The sequence below is a fragment of the Thermobia domestica genome, chromosome 1, assembly GCF_964235325.1.
Source record: "Thermobia domestica chromosome 1, izTheDome1.hap1.1, whole genome shotgun sequence".
Classification (NCBI taxonomy): domain Eukaryota; kingdom Metazoa; phylum Arthropoda; class Insecta; order Zygentoma; family Lepismatidae; genus Thermobia; species Thermobia domestica.
In genome coordinates, this window is record NC_137454.1 from 340,094,675 (window position 1) to 340,117,598 (window position 22,924).

The 22,924-nt window shown below is 35.1% G+C and overlaps 1 protein-coding gene across 1 annotated transcript in view; it reads right to left on the reverse strand.

The window, feature by feature from the left end:
* LOC145663589 (uncharacterized) overlaps positions 1-22,345 on the reverse strand; it is a 45,008-nt gene extending 22,663 nt beyond the window's left edge. The window contains 2 exon segments of the mRNA XM_081729703.1: positions 16,454-16,995; positions 22,173-22,345. Of these exon segments, the coding sequence (XP_081585829.1) occupies positions 16,454-16,920 (467 nt within the window). The 5' untranslated portion in view covers positions 16,921-16,995; positions 22,173-22,345.
* Between the last annotated feature and the right edge of the window lie 579 nt (positions 22,346-22,924).

The window sequence follows — 22,924 nt, forward strand, 5'->3', positions numbered from 1 at the left end:
TTGAACTACAAAGATATGTCTAATAGACAACCGTATTATCCTAACTAAGCAGATATGAACAATCTCATTCAAAGTCTAAGTAAGGATGGTGGTGAATTTCTTCTTTCCAGGCTAAAACAGTGGACCATAGTTGATAAATCAGTAAATGTAACAGCTCAAAGGAGATGGCACGAATAGTTTTGCACATTCGTTTGCATGAAAGATGGATTGTGCTTTTGCTAAGATATAATGCTTTTCCGATACCCTGTATCAGAAAAGAGTGACTTTTATTTATAGACAGCTCATCTAGAAGTCTGTCCTTCTGCACAATGGAGATAGGTACGTGTCTGTTCCTATGGTTAATTCTGTCTCTGCGAATGATGCATAATTTACAGTATACAAAATATGGGTGGCAAGTAATAGAGGATCTCGAAATAATTGCCTTACTTATGGGTTTGCAGGTAGGTTTCACGAAATTCCACAGTTATCTGTGTTATGTAACAGTAAGGAGACAGATCTCTACAACTGGAGGAAGTACTGGCCACAACGGGAGACGTACTCTGTGGGAACACATAACGTAAAACACATGGCACTTGTGTACCCTAAAGTGATATCGTATCCTCTTCTATATATAACTCTTGGTATTACCACGCAATTTGTGAAAGCCTTGGATAGGGATTCTGACGCAATGAAGTTGTTACAAGACATGTTTCCGCAGATATCACGTGCTAAGATGGAGGCTGCAGTGCTTATAGGACCGCAAGTGAGAAAGATGATCCAGTCCACTGAGCCCTCCGTGCTGCTAACGGATTGAAAAAAAAAAAAAAAACCTGGAGTACATATTCAGAGCAATATGGTGAGCGCTTTCACCAAGATATTCTGACTTTCGAACACAGTTATCAAGGGCAATATAATTAGAACATGATGGGGAACTGCATCAGAAGTTAATTTGTGAAAGTGATGATATGCATCAACGAAAATATAGGAAAAGTACACATTTCCAAGGTGTACACAGGTGCACATGGGTATCTATGTACTAAAGATATATTTTAAAGGGGCCTAAACTTTTGATGTTACAATGTAGGTGCTGAGAAACTTAGTAAAAGATTATTTCTTTCATTTCAATACAATGTTTAATACATTTCATAGCGTTATTTGTATTTGCAAACAAATCGATGTTAAACTTACAAAAGCAAAGTTTTATGAGAATTGTTCACATTTTCTTGAATGTTCGATGAATATGATTAAGGAATCAGAAATAGCAACCGAAAGGCAAAAAAAAAAAAAATTTAAAAAGTGTTGCATAGTGTAATTGTTGGGTTATCTCACACAGTTGTTCATTCACGTTGCTTATCTTTTTCACTAACTCACTTTGTATAATCTAAACATGTTTTCATCTCTTGGGTATATGTGTTTACTTCAAATTTATATAATTTACTCGATCGGTTAGACTTTCTTTATTACTTCCTATTTGCTCTATCATTTCTTTCTCTTGTTGGTTTATCTTTTCTACCAAGACATTTACATGAATATTCATTTATTTCTTCTGCTAATTTATTTTTTTCTGGTAACTTATCTACCTGTATGTTTATATTTTCAGTGAAATGTCTATTCTGTGTATTCGTTTTACTGATAGGTTACGTGGATATGTGTTTATATCTAGGTGAGATTCATCTCCTGTACATCTATTTTTTTTAAAGCTCTATCACTACTTGCTTTAAATTCTTTTTCATCTGCATTAAAGCTCCTTTAATATGTCGCGATTTGTATCCACGGAATTACTTTCAGATTTCATTCTGGCAGTGTATATTGTTCTACTTCTCAACAAAATTTCTAATAAACGTGTATGTGCTGGCTTGTAAACAAGGTATATCACCTGATGTGAAAGCATGAACGATGCTTCTAGGCCACTGTAAGTTACCTACACTCGCTATCACCTATAAGAATTGTTTAATATTTTCTCGAATATACTTCCGTACTTGTATCCTGCTATACCATCTGGTGTTCATGAGTCATGATCCTCATAATATTTATTTGACAAATTGTTTATAAGACAGTGATTGTATTCTCTGTCAGAAAAGTAAATGTACATCTCTTTTTTGAGTCTAGCATTCCTGCGTTCTAACCATGGTTAGTATGAGAATTAAATCAATCAAATGTGTAGTGAAGGAACAAGAAGAAAATCCTAATCTGAATAAACATTGAGCAAGGGCACAAGCTGTGAATATGAATAGCGTATGGTATAAATATAAGACGACATCGAAAGAGAAATCCAAAAACAGATGTCAAACGAATAAAAAAAAATAAAACTTGTCCAGGTCGGGACAAAATAAAAACGCGAATAAATACGCCAACAACCAAACCTCACCAAGCAACGATCTTTCTGTAGTGTTTAAGGCACAAGATTACAAATCCAAAGAACATCAGTTCTAATCAACTCCAACGAGTATTTTTTTTCACTTTTGTTAGTAATGCATACAGCACATGAGAGGTGGCAAAAGAGAGAGTATTACCCGTTTTACATGTTAAGTGAAAACGGGGCAAAAACTCCAGTAACATTTATTAGAGAAGTGAAACCATGAAAACGAGAAAGCAGGTATACCTAACCAGGGGTATGTATCAGAGGGTGTTGATCAGAAAATAGAAATTTTCGCAAAATGTCACACATCTGAGTCTCTACAACAGGCACATATCTTCAGAAATGCAAATATTGCAGAGACAATCACGTAAGAAATGCCGCAAATTTCTATGCACTTTTGTTGATCCTCACCCTCTTATAAGGAAACCACCCTCAGTTTGAAAGTTTACTTTTCTGTGTGTCTACCTACATATATATTAACACGAAAATGAAAATGAAGTCTTTAAGTTTTACGTCTCACAGTCATACCGGTTGGCTAAAGGAGACGGTGATGAGGAGTAATGAATGAAATTGTGGGATGAACAAAGTGAGAGAACCCCGAGAAATCCCATGCACGCGGTGTTTTTCCACCTCAAAGTTCACTTGGCGCGAGCTGGGATCGAACCAGGAAGCCCATGCACCAGAGATGAACGCTCTACCACTGAGCTACCGCGGCCCAATATATATAACGATTTTGTGAACTTTTAGGGGATTGAGACCAAACTTGGCACAAACATTAATTGTTGAAATATCTTGAATGAGTTCATAAGCCAGAATAATCGGATGAAAATATTCAAAATGGCTGCCGTTCAAACTTTTAAAAAGTTCCAAAGGAATAAAATTCGGCCTTTAAATTGATATTCACAATGTCTGAGTGACATTTTCTCTTTCATTGAAATATTTGTGTGGAGGGACTTATCCTCTTTTATTTAAATATTGCACCCGGTTAATCAATTAATGAAGGTTCACACACTTTCGCTACGGTCACGTTCGGTTTTGGGAGGCGAATAATTTCCCATCGGAACAAGACGATTGTTAGTGATGATGTGAACTCACGCATTGAAAGTGAAGTAACTATTAAAACGTTGTATTTGAAAGAATAGTATAATAAATGTGCTTTCCCCTTGAGTGTTACTTGATTTGTTTTTTAATAACACATTGGACTGGAAATAGTGATAGGCAACATCAATAATAAGTATAATAATAATAGTTATGGATATTATTATTACAAAACGTTGTTTGTAGTAACGAGATATCTTCCTCAATTTTGCATCAAACGTAATTAATAAAACACCATATGTCCCTTACAGGCAAAATATTAACAATTTATATGGACAGAACGGGAGGGAGCAGCTATAAGAGGGATGGGAGTAACGTTGGACACTATGCATCTATAGGGCTCATCGAAAAAAATACGTGGGGGCGCCAGACCCTCACAACTCGATTAAAAATTAAACAAGTGAAAATAAACGAGTTCAATGTAAATAATAACGACGAAGCATTGTCATGGGACCACGGCAGAGCCCTCTACAGGCAAAATGTCGATAATTTATATCGAAAGAACAGTAGGTGATAAAGGGATGGGACCAACGTTGGACACTATAGAGCCATAAGGTGCATCGAAAAAATATAAGGGAGCGCCAGCCCACCTTATTAAAACATAATATAAAATTATATTGTGCAAAATATACGCATGGGTCAGCTAGTAATATTTATTATTATTGTTGTTATTATTAATAGCGCATTTCCCTAGCTGCGCATGTTTGACATGAAACAAAAGAGAAGTTCCATTATTCGTAAAAAAGAATAAGACAGTTACTTTAACTGTGAAGGAGTGCGAAAAGTATGTAGAGTGACTACCTGTAACGAAACGAAACAATAATTTGTCTCAAATAGTAAAAAAAACAAAATCCAAGTTGGAATCGAAGTTAGGTGACTGGCGTAGAAATCGTAGGCGAGAGGTTTACGGAATATGGTTATTGCATTTCTAATGGCCATACGTATGGGTTTGAACACCACAATTTCTTTTTTTTCTCCTTTTTGCAGCTATGTCAGAACGTTCAATTTTTGTTCTTTACTAACTGGAAATTGCGTTTGCATTCTAAATAAGATGAATTATGGTGGTATTTGTTCGGATATTCTTTTCTTTTGAAACTAAGAAAAGAATGAAAGCAATTCACAAAGACAAAAAGTATTATCAGTATTAAACATTATCAATGATAATTACTACGAAAGACTAAAAAGAATAGCTGAGCTCCTAACGACCGGATTACAATTGTGGTCAAACTATGTTAAGAACCACTGTGTTCAATAGTCCCCAACGGACTCGAACCATTGTCTGCCTGCACCAAGACGTAAGTAGTTCGTTTAAGTGACAACTATACACTTAAGGTGAATATTTATTATTGTCATTGTTACTTTTATTATTATTATTATTATTAGCGTACTTTTGAATATGCGAGGCGAAATTACTGTATGTTATCATTCCTGCTGTTTTTCCTGCACTTTTTATTGGGTGAACACTAAATTGTCTCCAGGTCATCTAATAAAACAGTTTCGAAATACACTTTGTTCTGATTATCATTACAGGAAGAACATTACCGGTTCATTCCTAACATCAGGGCTGAACTTAACAATATGTGACTTACAACTTTATGTTGTAAGGTAGGGTAGATGTACCGTGCTGGACCTGTGACTAACACCACTAGTCAACGTAGGTTCAAATCCTTTTCAAGCGATCGCGAAGAATCGAAGAGTGACTTCTCATACGAAACGACCAATGCTTAAGAAGGTGAAAGGAAGGTATCATGGACACGATTTACGAATGTTGGTTGGGAAAGGACAAACATCTACAGGGATTGACAAGCAGTTCAAGACTTCATTGATCTGAAGTATCCTCTTTTCGTGTTATTGGTCTTAGAAAGAAACACTACACCATTTGTTAAACAGGTTTTGGGTAAAAAAATCTGCGGAATATCGGTATCATGGTGGACTTTAAAAGTGGAAAACTTTGGTGAGATTCCACACCACGTAACATCATGAAGGTGAATGATCAATTCTCTTTGCTCAATGTTTTCCATCTGGAGATGAGACGCAAGAATCATACTCATACTAACCAAGAGAAAAAAGAGTGGAGATAGATATTATTGAAATATTATCAGGAACACTTATTTAAATCCACATTTATGTTTTAGTTGTTTGTTGTTTATTCTCTATGAAATTACAGTTCTCGGTTACTAAGAGTACAGCAAGGGATGTCAAAGGTATATATTTTTACTATTTGTCATATTTGAAACAAATGACATGGTTTCTATTCATGCAATAGTATTCACAAATTAAACTTCACACACTGCATATTTTTATTTTACTTACATAGCTTGTCTTTTTTTCGATTGCATTTTCCATTCAAACTGGAAACGAAAAATGTAACATAGAAACTATTCCTGTTAGCTTTAATGTATAAATATCACACAAGAATAATACATTTTTAAAAATAGAGACTATGATAAATTTTTCGATAAAAGAAATTATTGCGAAACAAAAAGGACAGATAATTCACTCTGCACGATATGTTAGACTTTTAATAAAGTTTCAGTATTTATATTAAAACTGAAAAGTAACATAATTGAAGGTAACGTTGAAACGAATAATGTAAAACATTCAGATATTTTACAAAATAGTGCATGCTGTGAAACAAAATAAATATTTGATGGGGTCGCGGTGGCTCAGTGGTAGAGCGTTCACCTCTGGTGCTTGGGGTCTCGGGTTCAATCCCAGCGCCCGCCAAGTGAACTTTGTGGTGGACAAACACCGTGTGCGTGGGTTTTCTCGGGGTTCTCCCGTTTCCTCCCACTTTCTTCATTCCACCATTTCATTCATTACTCATCATCGCCGTCTCGTTTAGCCTAACCGGCATACCCGTGGGACGTAAAACTCAAAGATTTCATTTCATTTCATTTCAAATAATGTGTGAGCAATATTGAATTTTCCATGGTATGTTTAACGTTAACTCTTTGTGACTTTCTCGTGATATGAACCGCTCTGAATTCATTTTGTTATCAATGCCTCTGAACCCATTCTTGAAATCATAAAACCTGAAACCATTGTGTTTTGTCAGTACCACAGATTTTGTAACACTACAAATGCAAATTAGCAATATTTGATTCGGTTTTTTTTTAGGGGGGCGTTAAGATTTGGGCACGATTTTAACCCTTTTCTAGATATTTGAGGTGAAAAGCGAGATTGCCATTTGCATTAGAATTCTCAGAAAACCTCTCAATTTGGAACTTTGTTTCTTTTCCTTAATATCTAATAGATTTGAACTCTACTTCCCCAGTAGAAGATGATTGCGCTAACCGGCTAGCCACCAAACTCACTGTTGAGAGAGTTATCATCTTCTCCACTTACGTAATGTCACTCTTATATTTTTCAAATATAAGGAGATCATTCAACCAACTTCTGTGCATACAATTTAGAAATACATAATAAACGTAATAGACATCTCACTTTATTAAAATGCACAATAGTGTTTATACACAACCTTCCAGAAAACTACACTAATAGTTGTCTACAAACAAACAAGTCCGGCAGCACTTGTTTCATTATCAAACAAAAATTCGCATGTATCGGGGTATTGGAGGCTGAGGTATGAAGAATTGCATTGCATCTTATCTTTTTAGTGAACATACAACCCTACAAAAAATGAATGTCTGAACGGCCGTCATTAAATTCAACTTACAGTATTCACAGTTACATTCACTTCTGTCTACATGATATGATTGGTAAAAGTATACAAAGTCAATATATCACGATCACAACGTAAGACATTTTTTCTTTCTCTGTTCTTCTATCAAGCTGTGATGTATAACATACGATCTATTACAGGATGCTGAACGAATTACCAATTTAACCAAAGTTGTTATATTACTACACATCTCTTTCCGTCTCTGTCAACGCTTCTCAATCTCGATCTCGTTGACGTGGTATGTTTGCTTTCTATATCTCTTTCTTCGTTTAGTGAACAAGACAGTAACTATTCTGAATTATGTTACTGCGCAGGCCTCGTAGATAAATATTATTTCTGAAGCTAATAGTTTCTGTTTTGTCCAAGGAATCTTGTTTCTTATTCCCAGCAGGATCCTCTTATTACATTATATGGAGAGCATGTAGGTCTAAATACCTCATGTATTACATATCATGTAGCTTTAACTACTACATGTAAGCACATTGTCGATTTCAAGCAAAAAAGGAGCACGTGGTCACAATACGCAGCCCATAGAATTGATAGCTGTTAATGCAGTTTTAGTAATCTTTAACGATGTAGTACGTAAGTGGAGAAGGCACTAACTTCTCGAGCCGTCCACCCGAGTTCGAATATACATACATTTGCTTATTTTTGTACCCATTTGAAACAAAGTATTGTTTCTTTCGCTACAGATAGTCACTCTTTTCATATTTTGCGTCCTATTTTGCAGTGAAAGTAACTGTTTATTCTTATTAATTTTACGAATACAGGATCTACTCTTTAGTTCCATGTCAAACATGCGCAGGTAGTGAAAGACGCTCTTGATTATAACAATAATAATAACAAATATTACTAGCTGACCCGTGCGTATATTTCGCACAATATAATTTTATATCATGTGGAAATAAGTAAGAGTGACTGATGCTTCCTCACATCATTTCGACGCGTCTTATGGGTCCACAATGCCCAATGTCGGTCCCATCCCTTTACCACCTCATGTTCTCTCGATACCAATTATTAACATTTTGCCTGGAGAGGGCTCTGCCGTGGCCCTATGACACCCCATAGGAGTGCCAGAGGACGCTCTTTATTATTGGCATTGAAATCGTTTATTTTCACTTGTATAGTTTTTAATCGAGTTGTGGGGTCTGGTGCTGCCACATATTTTTTCGACGGGCATTTAGGGTGCACAGTGTCCAACGTTACTGCCCATCTTTCTACCATCTCAGGTCCTCTCGATATAAATTATTAATATTTTGCCTGTACGGGAGACTGGCGTTTCAATCATTACGTTTGATGAAGAATTGAGGAGGATATGGTGTTGCAACAAACAACACCTTTTAGTAATTACATATATAATTATTATTATTATTATTTTACTTATCACTAATGTTTCCTATCACTATTTCCAATGCAACGTGGTATTAAAAAACAAATTAAATAACACTTTTCGGCATTCACGCTCTCGAACTCAAAATACTTGATTTAGAGTTCTCTATGTTATGACAAAGCATATTATAACATTTTCTCAAATACGTTTCACAGATTACTTCACTTTCAACGTGTAACTTCACATTATCACTAAAAAAAGTCTTGCTCCAATAGGAAAATATCCCCCTCCAAAACCCCGAACCTGACCGTAGCGAAACTCCTTTAGGTGATTAATCGGGTCCAATATTTCAATAAAAGAGGATAAGTCCCTTCACACAAATATTTCAATGAAAGAGAAAAAGTCACTCAAACATTGAGAATATTCATTTAAAGGACAAATTTGATTCCTTTTGAAGTTTATAAGAGGTTTAACGGCCGACATTTCAACATTTTCATCTGATTATTCTCGCCAACGAACTCATCCAGGACACTTCACCACTTAATGTTTGTACCAAGTTTGGCCTCAATCCGGTGCGAGTTACGGCAGTTATGGCGTTCAGGAAAAGCGTTATATATATTTGTATATATAGACAGACACATAGAAAGAGGAAAACTTTCAGACCGAGGCTGATTTCTGTCTTAGGGGTGATTATCAGCAAAAGTGCGTATAATTTTGTGGGATTTCTTACATGGTGGTCTCTCCAATAGGCACATTTCTAAAGAAATTTGCCAATTGTAGAGACTCACATGTGCGACATTTGGGAGTATTTCGTTTTTCCGATCACCACCCTCTGATACATACCTTTAGATATATCTGCTTCCTCGTTTTCATGCTTTCACTTCTCTAATAAATGTCTCTGGAATTTTTACCTCGTTTTGACTTGAAATATCAAAAGGGTAAAACGATCTCTTTCACGAAGGTTATTAGAGAACAGGTTGCTCGAAACACTTCGGTTTTCGTTCGGAGGGAGTCGGTGAAGATCGTAATACGTCACTTGGAGACCCAAAGCTTTAAAGACACTTGAGGACTATGATCATTCTACAGCTCTAAATGCAATAAATAGAATTAGAATGATTATTTTAGGCAATAATCCTGGTGTACTGGAAACTAACAAAAACACAAATACTGTTGAAAATGAACAATTTATTTTAAGCAAATTTCTTTTAAAATTTGGAGTTGTATGTACTGATGAAATGCTGAAGACAATGACCGAAGACAAACATGTTATTAAGTGAAGTGTGCGACATTGAGATAAAATCAGCAATGGAAGAAGATGGACTGGCGTATATAGCAGGTCGAATAAATAAATCAATAATAAATAAATAAAAATTAAGTAATAATAATAATAATAATAATAATAATAATAATTAGGGCAACCCAAAAGCATAATAGCAATTTAGACATATGGTTCCTACCTTGAACATGGGTGTGCTTGTCTAAGGGCCTGGAAGAAACTAATTTTAAAAACAACAAAGAATAATTTTAGAAAATAAAGTATATAGCATAATTTAAAATATATAGCATAATTTTTGGAAAATTCTGTTTAACTTTAACATACTCAATTAATATTTTTTAAACCAATAATGCAAAATCATTGAGAAGATAACAATGCAACAATGAAAAGCTTATTTTTATTTCTGTAACCTTTTTCGTGTAATCCTTTGATGTAGAGAAAAGAACAAAAAGGAAAAGAAGAAGAAAACTTTCCGCCAGCAATGAAGAGCACACAGGAACTCCACACTATATATATATTGTTAAATGTGCCTCTTGACCTAGAGCACTTTTTGGTGGTATGTTTTACTTTTTCTTTCTATATATATATGCATCTCAAAGGTGGTGAAAAAAAACTAGCTCTAGTAAAGCATATCTCTTTACAGTGCATTGAGTAGAAAGTTCAAAAAATATGAAACAAACTGGTTGCATAAAATATTAATAAACAGATCAAGATATTTAGAATATTTAATGTATAGTAAATATTATACATTACACACGATTAGTGTGAAACAATCATTGAAATTAACAATAAAGCATAATTTAAAAAAAAACATAATTACACAAAAATAAAGCATAATGTCGGTTGCTTTATAATAATAATAACAATAAAGATAAATAAAACATTCTTATTTAAGTAATCAGTGGAAAAGAAATGTTTCCGTTCATCACTTTCCGGAATTATGGATTCAAAGCAGGGGTGTAGTCATGAGGAGTTGTGCTACCAGGCCTATCCCCCCAAATGATTTCCTGGATCCCCGAAATGACCAACGTTTAAAATATCACCGTAAGATTACCTCGCTTGACTCATTTAAAAATAACGAAGTTTCCATATAATTAATAATCTGTAAATTATTTACTAATCCTTACCGATCGAAAAATAGTATGATCTCTCTTCCCTGCACGGAATGACCAAATGCACAGCTTGCTACCACATTTGCTACAATCGATTGATCTAGTGCTCCTGTGCGGGTCTTGTCCAATATGAAGCTAAAAGATATATTGTAGAGACCTATTTTAAAATAACTGTCAATCTATGCCAATATGAGAATTTGTATGGTGTTTCTTTAGACGCGAGTAATAAATAAATATTTTTGTCAAGAAATCTTAAAGTAAGTAAGTGAAATTTCAAGGAAAATCAGTCTTATGTAGATAGGTTGTGTGTAAAAGAGCTTAAATTGTAATAGTTATGCACAAAGGCATAACGTTTGGTCCGGAGATGTAGTTCTTGGTTAAGCATTGTAATAGTTATGCACAAAGGCATAACGTTTGGTTCGTAGCTGTAGTTCTTGGATAAGCATTGTAATAGTTATGCACGAAGGCATAACGTTTGGTCCGGAGCTGTAGTTCTTTGTTAAGCACAATAAAATCTATCTAGTACATAATATTTATGGAGAAAAAGCAAAAATAAAAGCTAAAAACGCAGCGTTTTTAGTTTTCCTGGCAGAAACCAAAAATTTCCGTTCTCAGACCTTAAAATCACTAAGGGTAATACATTTTTTTGCTTTGTAAATTGTAGCCGCCCTCCCTCAAAAATGACGGGCCCCTCCTAGATAAAACTGCGGGCTACTCGCCTGATTCAAAGTTTGTCTCATGGCCATATGAAACAGATTACTGAAGAATGGCTTTCGAGTGTAAAAGATATGGACACACAGTTTTCATTGTACCATGGAAGAACAGTGCGTAGAGAAAAGATACCATGAAATGTCTGGGCGGAATTATTTGTGGGAGTAATGCTAACGTGGATTTGAAATAGTGACCACATTTGTGCGAATGAAAACATTTTCCAGAATTAAGTTCTTGAATAGCTTGGCAAAAAAGAAAAGTGTTAAGGTTTCTGTAAAAAGAGACGGAAGTTCCCAGAACAAACGGATGAAAAAGATCAAGAAACGTGTAGAGTGAGTAAGGTTTTTAACAGTAGAAGATTATCGTAAAACACTATTATAACTTCATTTTTCGATTATTATTCTACGTAGTAAATTACAGACACTTAAGTTTGATTCAGCATGCAAGCAACAAAAAATTGTTTTACTATGTAACGTTAATTCAGTATAAAATTTCTGATGCGAAAACCCTCTTCCTTATTAAGCGGTAAAAAAGAGCAGACGATAGTCCTTTTTTTTGCGCGCTTTACAGGTCTATGGGTGACGTCATTCCTGGACAACCAATGCCCTTTCAGCATAGGCAAGAGGCAACCTGTTCTCTAGTAATCTTGCTCTTTCACCACCTATCATGTGCTTTATCTATTAACAAATATTTAAAAAAAATGGTACTCCTTGGGAAAAACTCGAATTGACGTACTTCGGATTTGCAATCTAGTGCCTTCGCCACTACACCAGGATCGTTTCTTGAAAATTGTTAGTTGTCGGTCAATTTATTCACATTTGTATTTTATGTTTCCACTTCATTAACTTTTACCTTTTTTCTCTGTTGACCAGCTCTTTCTTAATTCCTCTTTGGGTGTCGTCCTTTATTTACAACATTCACTATTCGTATTCATAGCTTGTGCCCCTCTTCAATGTCTTATTCAGATTCATATTTTCTGTTCACTCTTCATTACACTTCTTTTGTTTGATTTAATTTTCATATTCTCCAGTTAGAGCGCAGAATCCCAAACTCACCGAGAGTACTCTATTATGAATAATCACTTACCTTATGCTCAGCCTTAAACGTGATTAATATCCCGCCTTCACAAGCAGTAAGAAATTACGCGATTGCTACAGATGTCATTTGTCTGAAGTAAAGATTATGTCCGTTAGCAAATAACTTATTGTGCATTTAATAAAATCAACACAGTATGATGTAATGATCTTATCTTTATATTCTTTATTAAGTGTCATAATTACTGAATTTTAACAGAAGTGATATAATTATAATATTTGTTATATAAATTTCCACACTTATTGTGAATAAGTAAGAACTTCTGTAAGTATGACGTGGTGCTACCTCCGGGGCTAAAAGTGTCACCACAAAAAGCGTCAAACATTTTTCTGATGTTAAGTAAAGAAACTTATTTCGTAACAGACGTGTACAATAAGTACATGGTAACGACTTGAGACCAGCATCATCATAAATATCGATGTAATTAATACCACTACTACTTTTAATAATAATAATAATAATAATAATAATAATAATAATAATAATAATATACAGAAGTTGACTACGATAAAATATTTGGCAGAGAACTAAAAATAATCAAATGAACGGGAACAGACCCAGGTTAAAGAGCAAAAATTCGCATAGGAATGTTTACAGAACTTAATATCATCAGAATTAATATTGAAGAAACTAAACATTTGAAAACCCATAGTTTTTGAGTAATAAATATATTTTTAGAATACAGGGTCACAGAAATACACACTTCAGACGCAGAGTACAGAACAATTTATTGCATTTCTGCGTAATGTGTGAATCTTGTATGCAAAATTGAACAAAAAGTAAAGTTTCTAATTTAAAACAATTTCATCTATGAATAAAATAATAACCAATTGAACGCATAAGACACATTCTAAATTTGGCACAATTAGCGGCATCTCACGCATGGAGGTCAACTGATTCGGAGACATCTTGAACAGAATTTTTTTCTTGATACTACCATACAAGGAAAAACCGAAGGGAAGAGACAAGTAGAAACAAGAACACAATAGATCGATGAAATGAAATTTTTAATATTGGGAGTTATAAGAGGAAACCGAAGATCGAGAAACGTGGAAGGAAATCAGACAAAAACGTTTCATTAGTCATAGAGGACTGTTAGAAGGCGGATTACTTCATACTTAATAATAAGCATTCCAGTCGTGAAGTTTAGTATCTACATTTAGCAGTAATGAGTCATCAGGACTGGAACGCTTAGAGTTAGTATTGTGTTAAATATAGGTGGATTACACGTTGTTAGTTATTAGTGAATGCACCGAACTGCCATCTGTAAAATGATAATAACCAGCAGCTTTAGAGAAGAGCATAAAACGTCCCAATGTAAGGAGTTCGAGATTTCGAACAGAAATATCGGTGAGAAAGTTAACATTAGATATTACTCATCACGACTGGAACGTGTAAGGGTAGTATTGTATTTCTATTGAACACTTTAATCAGACATAAAGAAACTATTAGAAAATATCTAATATATTCCATATTTAGAAAAGTGATGTGTGTATCCGAAAAGTCTGAGTAAAAAATTCTCCCATGTAACACACCACGATCCACTAAGACCACAATGTACTTCAATCCTTAGTGAAATACTATAACCTATCATTCTTCGCAACCACTGCGGTAAACCGTCACTTACTATGTTTGACGTCTAAAAAACACTTGCTGAAAAAGAGCATTATATATTAACATTTCTTATGTATATTTATTTAAATGTAATGTATGATTGAAATAAATTTTACGTGGTGAAAATGAAGAAAACACAAAGAAAGTTGACATTCCGTTCCTATAGAGAGTGAATTTCTACAGCTAATTCCAAAACTTACTCTTCGTCCACAGAAACTGAAGATTATTCACACGCCATTACGATGTAAGCAGGGTTGAATATTGGTTAGACCTTGCCTCAACGCAAGAGATAAAAAAAAAAAAAAAAAAAAAAAAACTGAATAAAGCAAATTTTCTGTGAGGGCAAAATGAAGAAGTCATTTCCTACCCAAGTCAGTCACTGTAGTTGAAAGTCTTACATATTTTCGTTCTCCTTCATTCCCCTTTTTTATCTTGCACTTCTATCAAAAGTCGTCTAACTCGTTTCCCATTATAGACATAGGTCTGAGGTACTCTTGTTAGTTGTAAGCGTTGCCTCGAAAAATATCTGCACATCATCCCCTTATATCTCATGTTTTTAAGCAACAGAGAACTGAAATGCTACAAGTGTACAATAGAATAACAACACACATTCCTTTGCCCAATTATGCATTAATCTATGTGAGAAATTATTATTCAAAACAAAGAAAAAAAAGCTGTAAATTTATAACTTGATCATATTATGTTACAGAACATGTATTGCTGTCTACACCTAAGTAAAATAAAATATCGAAGCACTGTATTCGCTTGACAATACCGAAAGAGTATAGTTAAGTATTCATAACTTCCTTCTCTTTGTAATGTTGTCGAATGCTATCGATTTTAATTGAGATTTAATCCTCTCAGATTCTCTAAACTTTGGCAACTTAGTTGTCAAATTTATTTCTAGAATGGTTATTTTAAGTTTATCATCTTATGTTTTTGAACCCAGGCTAACGGAAAAGATGAAACGCATAAAAATAGTGGAGTCAGGAAAGTGAGAAGCATTAGAAAACTCAAAAGAAAAAAAAAATCAGGAAAGCTATCGTGATTTGGGACAAAACCAGTAGCCCTAACACCGAAAGTCATCACTCTTCTAGTGAGCAACCTTAATCCCCTAATATCGTAAGAACAGGCGAAAGCCTTCAAGAGAACATATTATTTTGCCGGCAAGTGTAAAAGGAAAAGCTCTTTTATTCATAAACTTTCCCAGAGGTACAAGTACATATGACGAGACACTCCATCTTAAGACGTAATCTTTTGAAAACCGGACTTTTACCGGTGGTTAGTAAGTTATATAATACAAAAAATGAAATGAAATCTTTGAGTTTTACGTCCCAAGGTTATGCCGGTTAGGCTAAAGGAGACGGTGATGATGAGAGATGAGTGAAATGGTGGAATGAACAAGGTGGGAGGAAACGGGAGAACCCCGAGAAAACCCACGAGCACGGTGTTTGTCCACCACAAAGTTCACTTGGCGGGGGCTGGGATCGAACCCGGGACCCCCAAGCACCAGAGGTGAACGCTCTACCACTGAGCCCCCGCGGCCCCCGCCATATAATACAATAACTTACTTGCAAATGAAGAAAAGACGAGTTTCTGGTTGGTCTAGTACGAGTTGGTTCGTGAAACGAAATAGATCAATAATAGAGAAATCATAATAAGTGAACGGGCTCAGTAAAGTTAATCTTTTTTTTATCTCGATAATTCCTTCGTGCGATCCATATTTGGTATTCTTAATTACTAAGGTGTTTTGTATCTAAAATAATGTTAAAGTCTCAGAACCGATAAATAAATTAATACTAAAATATTATCTTTTATACCAGGAAAATATTTGGAGTGAGAGGGTAAAGATATAAATAAATCGGCGAGGTATTGTTCCCTATAAGAGGAAATGTATTACCGTATATTGACGCAACTTAGAAGCGTGTCAGTATTCTGTCCTAACACTCAAGGCCAAGCGTAACAAGGAAGTTTATAGCACTTTACCGTTACTTTTGGATACTCATTTCCGAGCCGAACTGTCTCACCTCTTACAGCGTTACGCATTAAGTCGCATTATTTATGTGTTCAAATGTTGCGATTCAACTAACGCAGCTTCAGATGAAGGAAATAGAAATTTTTAAAGTAATGCAAGTTTTGAATAGTCATATTTATACAAAGCATAGCCCAGATGAGATAAACCCTTTAAACGTACCTCACAACCTGCACATTGCTACCAACTTCTTTAGTATCATTTTCTTCAACATCTTCTCCGTCATTGTTCTTGTCTCCAATAGTGGCAGACATGTGACTGCTGGACTCTTCCGTCATGTATGTAAGATCAGAGGACCTTGGCCTGGTGTCTCTGCGAAAACGTTCGGCATTTACAAGTAAAACAGCAGATGGTAAACTCTTCACCAAACATACTAGTTTCCGATCTGATTTTGTTTCATCTTCATTCCTTTCTGAAGCGATATTCTCTCCTTTTGTTGCACTTTCTCTTTCCTTGTATTTCGAAGATATAGTATGAGGATCAGTATGATCATTATTGTTACTTACACACAGTCTACAATTACATTCTTCAAATGACTCATTTTCTGTTTTAATTTCAACTTTAATAGGAACGTTTTCTGTTTTTATTTCAATTTTATTACAAGCAAAGTTGAAATCATGTAAAGCCATTTCGGTAACATGAGACTGTCCAAGTTGTTGATTTGAAACTTTTAGCAGTTAGTGCTCAAGAAAAAACCAATAGATCTGAAACCAAAAGGAAATATTATTCGGTTTAACAAAACTTATGAGCGGGCCGGAAGAAGACAACGATAATTGCCTCTTCAGGTGAAATTAAGTTAGTAAGTGGAATGGTTTGAGATCAGACTAGGGATGTAAAAAGTACTGAAAGCAGTAATTTAAAATATTCGAAATTTTGCTACTACTTAAAACAAAAAAATGATATACCTAAATTTCGAAAATACAGAAATATGGAAATACTGACCAATATCCAATTTTTAATTTTTTTTCCCCCTTATCAAAGAAAAACCTTATTAATTTTTTCTACTACTTACATACGAGATATTATAGGCCTATATTTTCTTTCTTGCATATAATTTTCTTATACATTATTACCTTTCATGGAGGTGCGATTCTTGCTTTTATTTTCTCTTTCCTTTCAAGTAAATTTACCTATACTGAACGTACGTTCAGTGTTCCATGAGCACAAAAATATCACTGTAGTATTATTAATAGCTTATTTTTGTTAAAGCATGACGAATGCTATACAAATTTTCCACTTAAAAATGAATAAGGTTTTGAAGACGTACTGCACTACTTCATAGAGAGATTTGCTTGCTCTATCCAGCCTTTGATCTTTACTCAAATGCATGTAGCGCTAGCAATATCTAGCTAAATTTATTTTGTTGTCGTTGTCACATGTTTGAATTTGCTGGTCTTGATTTATTGGATACCTTCGGTTATCTAGTATTCAATTTTCAATGCATTTTCTTCTAGTAACTTATGGTATTTCTTGGTTTATCGGTTGTATTTGCGTATAGGATTCATTCTAGTTGCAATGTTATATCAAACATAGACGTATTGGTTAAGGTTGAACCCTAAGAACATGAGTTCCTACCAGAAAAAAACCGGACTTATACCCAGATGGGACACAGGCTAACCTTAGAGTATCTATGGAGATCTTTTATGGGATGTACTCTCCTAATCTTTCTACAGAGCAGCGCTACCAAAACTACATTAACGAAAGAACCAACGGATTACGAGCGTGCGTAAACGACATATTTTACTGATCTGAAAAACTTCATAAACAAATACCTCGTTACCTTCTTTTTTCTTTTGCGACGTGTTGATATTTCTCGATATTTAAAACACCAAAATCAATGTTAAGCAAATTTTATTACGTAACTTCCCTTTTCCTTTGCTAAATCCCTGTTTACAGTTATAGCTTTTTCACAATTTAAATTATCCTTCCCTATTAGGACGAAGAAAGAAATAATTTTACATGAGCTGGTGTAGTTTTGACGCACATTTTCGAAGATTTACAGTTAAAATGAAATACTTTGCATAGAAAGGCATGAAAATACGAAATAATACAACTGTAGTTTAAGTTTACAAGTGTACGGGTACTACCTAATCATTACACTTGCTTTACGACAGATTAAACAAGTAGATGCATATGAAAAATGGCTCGATTACATGCCACTTTCCACTAGCGTTGTATTTCTCTAAAGTGCACAGACGCTGTATCTTATATTTACAAGTTTAGCGTTACCACTATGAAACCGTAGCAAGTACTATTGAAACATATATCAACGCACCTATTTTTACTAACTTCGCTTACGCTTATAACCACCTAGGCTGACACGTCTGCTTTCTTTTCTCACCCCCCTCACACTCGCCCTGCTTTGAGTCAGGTATATACCATTTGTGCCTTTTAATGTCCACCTAGCACAGGGTGATTAATTTTTACACTATGGTTGTCACATTATACATTCAGAAGCTGTACTTTTACGCAAATCGTAAAATAATTGTAATTTTCCAACAATTACTTTTGGTTGCCCCAATGAATTTTATCTAAGGCTAGTGGCATATTTTCATGTTAGCAATCGCAAATTGTTCAGTCAATAAGCAGGGGTGCACACAAGGGGGGGATATGACGCAAACTGCGTCATTGAAATATTTGGGGGGGTAAAAATCTATATAAATATGCTTGAGGGTGAGTAAAAATTAATCGAACAATTTTTTTTCATGGAAGAACACCTACGGATAGACAATTGAGGGGGGGTTGCGTCACGGACATGAGGAGGGTGGGCACCACTGCAATAAGAAACACATTAGTGCAGTAGCGTACCTAGGAATTTATTTCGGGGGGGGTTCAAACTAAATATGTAGCTATTTTATATTAAAATTGCTAAAATTGCCCCTAAAATTAGGCTAAATTTTTAAAAAGTCGAAATTTCGGGGGGGTCCGGACCCCCGTGTCCCCCCCCTTCCGTACGTCCCTGCATTAGTGAAACAGTGATATTTTTTTAACTATTATTTTGAAGAGTGGTCCATAAGTAAACCTGCACGATTTCCTTACCCTACCTCTACCTTACAAACAAACAATCGTATATTATTTTTTCTTTTTACAAATATTGGTTTGAGTTAGACGTGACTTCTAGTACTTTATATCATAGGTACCTGATAATCTTCTAAAGTTTCTTTTTCTACGACAGTGAAAATTTCGTCCCGGAACTACAAAATCGCCCCATAAGGATTTTTCCGGTCGGACTGTAGTAGGTTTACAGGGGCATTTGCAGTATTTCTTTCAATCTCAGAAAGAAATCTTCTAAACTCATTACTTCTACAATTAATTTTCGAATGACATAATAACATTGAGTACTAAACTTTTGTATGTACGAGGTGCTCGAACATACCGAGACTTCGCTTTTACAAAGACATATTTTCAATCTAGATTTATCTTGCTTTCCTTTGTAATTGTAAGAAGTTAGCAATGTTAAATTATACCCTGGATTTCATAGATAGTCGTTTAGTTACTAGATGAAGCGCAAATCCTTCTTACTATTCTGTTGGTGTTCTTATCCGGTAGCGATTTGATCGGGCTTACTTTAGCAACAAGCCGCTTGGGAGAGGGTCTCCTAGACGCAGAGTGCCAGTACCATCTAAATTATTTGAATTTGCAATGAAGTGGGCACTTTCAGAAATGGTTTGCGTCAAGACAACGCTAATCCTAACAATAATCTGCTACGCCGTTGGATGTCGCTACCATCCACATATAACGCGACTCAGCTAGACTTACACAGTCCCAGTTCTAGTTTACCTACTTCTCATGAGATGTCGCCATGGTCTCTATTCTATAATTTTTGCCTTCAGTGTTGCTACTTCAGTGTTTGAAACACGTTCAGTTATTTAGTTCATCAGCATACGCGTATGTGCAATTGAACTATACATTATTCGGCGTAAGCTCTAAACTGCGATAAACAAAGCCACGTGAAACTAAATCTCGCTGATTTGCTGTTGTCCTACCGACGCTTGTACTCCTCCGCACAATAGTTCATGTGGTTGCATTATTACTTTTACTATGAAGCTTCATATAAAACTGCTATATTATTATAAATGACAAAAATATAATACGGATTATGTAATAATACTGCAATCGAGTGTGGCTAATGAAATAATAGAAATAAACACTAAGCATGCGCAGTAATTATGGCGCCAACTCAACTGTGGACGGGTGTTCTGCTTTTAAAATCTGAAAGATGACTGGCATGAATCCCGGTTCCGCGAGTGTTGTGGTGAAACACCAACAAGGCAAACCTTTACTCACTAAGCAACAATTGTTTACAGCGAAATTCAAATACTTTTTTTTTTCAATCTTTCGAGTTTCTTTTCTTTCTTTGCTGCTGCTACTGTAAGTATCTGGACAACATGAGACAGTATTGTCAAAATGCACGTGTATAATTTGCTCCTCCCCGTGGGGAGTGGGAGTGATACATCACTAGCCAATCGTATTTGTGACAAGCGGAAGGATACAAATATTTTGTTTATCGGAGTTTAGAGCTTACGCTGAACAATGTATAGATAGATATGTGAGGTGATTTTTTTTTCCAAAGGTCGACCGGAACTCCTTCTACACGAATATATAATTGTTTAATTATTAGTAAACTATAATAACAAGCAGTGGCGTATTTACGATTTTGTTTCGGGAGGGGCTTTGTTAACTTTCGGGGGGGCTTTGCCTGGAAATGTAAAAATTCTGCAAGATATTTCATTTACTTTACTATACTAAGTAAGATTTCGGGGGGGGGGCTTAACCCCGGAATCCACCCCCCTAAATACGCCACTGATAACAAGTCAAGTAAATGCTTATGCGAAATTCTTGTTTGTACACAAATAGTTTCGATGCCAGTACCAACAGAAAATTGCTTTCTTCTAAATCGTAGCAACCACCATCATATTCGATTAAACCATAAATTGCCCCATCGTTTGTTTAATTTATTCTGTATATAAATAATAATTTCATTTGTAATTTGGAAATGTTTCAATGGTTTGCACAGACTTCGATTAAAAAATAAATAAATAAATAAAAAGTTAGTTGTAAAATATGCTAGATTGTTTTCCTTTTTCCCTCTACTTTTATAAAGCTTAATAATTTATAGTATTGACACGGAATAGATAATGTTCATTTTAGAAAAGCGTCTGATTTCAAATAATAAGCAAACTTATTTTAATATACCGGTTTTAATAATTCTGTAAATGAAAATGAAATGAAATCTTTAAGTTTTACTATTACTATATTATGGTTTCAAAGTTAAGTTCGTTTTTTTTTAATCACAGTAGCTATATTATTACAGTTGTCTCCAGGCCCGTATTCAGGGGGGTCTAGTCCCCCCCTAAATTCTGGCTGCCTAAATTTTGCTCCTAGTTTTTTGCGATATTCTATTCCGATGTTGTTGTTTTATGGTTTCATACGTTAAATTACGTTACCAACATTAAATTCAGAGAGCACTGCCGAGCAAGCGTTAGCGAGTGAAGGCGGATTATAGCCCCGCAGGGCACGTTGTTTTCTATCTTCGTTACCAACAATTCACCTTCTTTTCTCACATAAATCACTTCGACTTACCTTTACGGTTTGTACAAATCCCCTACTGCCCTAAAAAAAAATGTGTTCGATACTTTCTTGACTACTTGAACACTACTTTCAACTCATTTCTTCAGTAAATCATCCTACTTTCGGCTATTTTTGGCCCCCCAATACTTAACAATTACTTTACTTTTTAGTGCAAATGGAAATTGAACTTAAAAAATCATATTATTACTTATATAAAGTACTGTCAAAGAATTTTAAATTTTTTAACTTTCAAATTCTTTAAAACCTAGAAGTAAATCATAAAATATTAAAATAATGTAATTAGTCATACGGTTCTTATAATTTGGAAGATGAAGTAAAGAAATGGAAATATATTCCTTCCCGGGAATTTATAGTCCAGGGAAAAACCCGGGAATATTCCCATTTTTTAAATTCCTTCCCACCGGGAATATCCCCACTGCTCATCACTAAATAAGCTCACATGGCGCAATCTGTGATCGAACCATTTACTTCTTGCACCAGAGATAAACGCTCTACTAGTGTTGTGTCGATCATGAACGATTCGATCATTATGAACGAATCATGCTGTGAATCAAATGAATTATGATTCTTTCCAGAAATGAATCGATTCTTCAAGTGAATCATTTCTACTTTTCACTGAATTGTTCGCTGAGATCGAAATGTAAGAATTATGAATCAAATTGCAGTGAGCGAATTGGTAGTGTTGCTTTTGCAGATGCCATCAAAACAAGGGTTGTGGGAGAAGAGAGAGAGAAACGAAGGAAAGGTGTGCTACCGCACTATCTTAACAGCGATCCGCTTCGCACAATACAATGAAGAGTCATATACACACACAAAATAAACAAATATAGTCATTGGACAACGTAGCCTCAGGCTAGACGTCCATCCTCCCCCTATGCGGTGTACATAAAAACAGACGACGTGGAAACTGAAAGGATGGAAGTCGCGTTACTGGAAACAAAGTAATTTTAAAATAAACTTACCTGCTGCTTGCCACGATCTCTGTACTGTTCGCTATCTCAGGATCTGCAAGTAGTGACAGTGTTGCTCGCTCATGTGTAA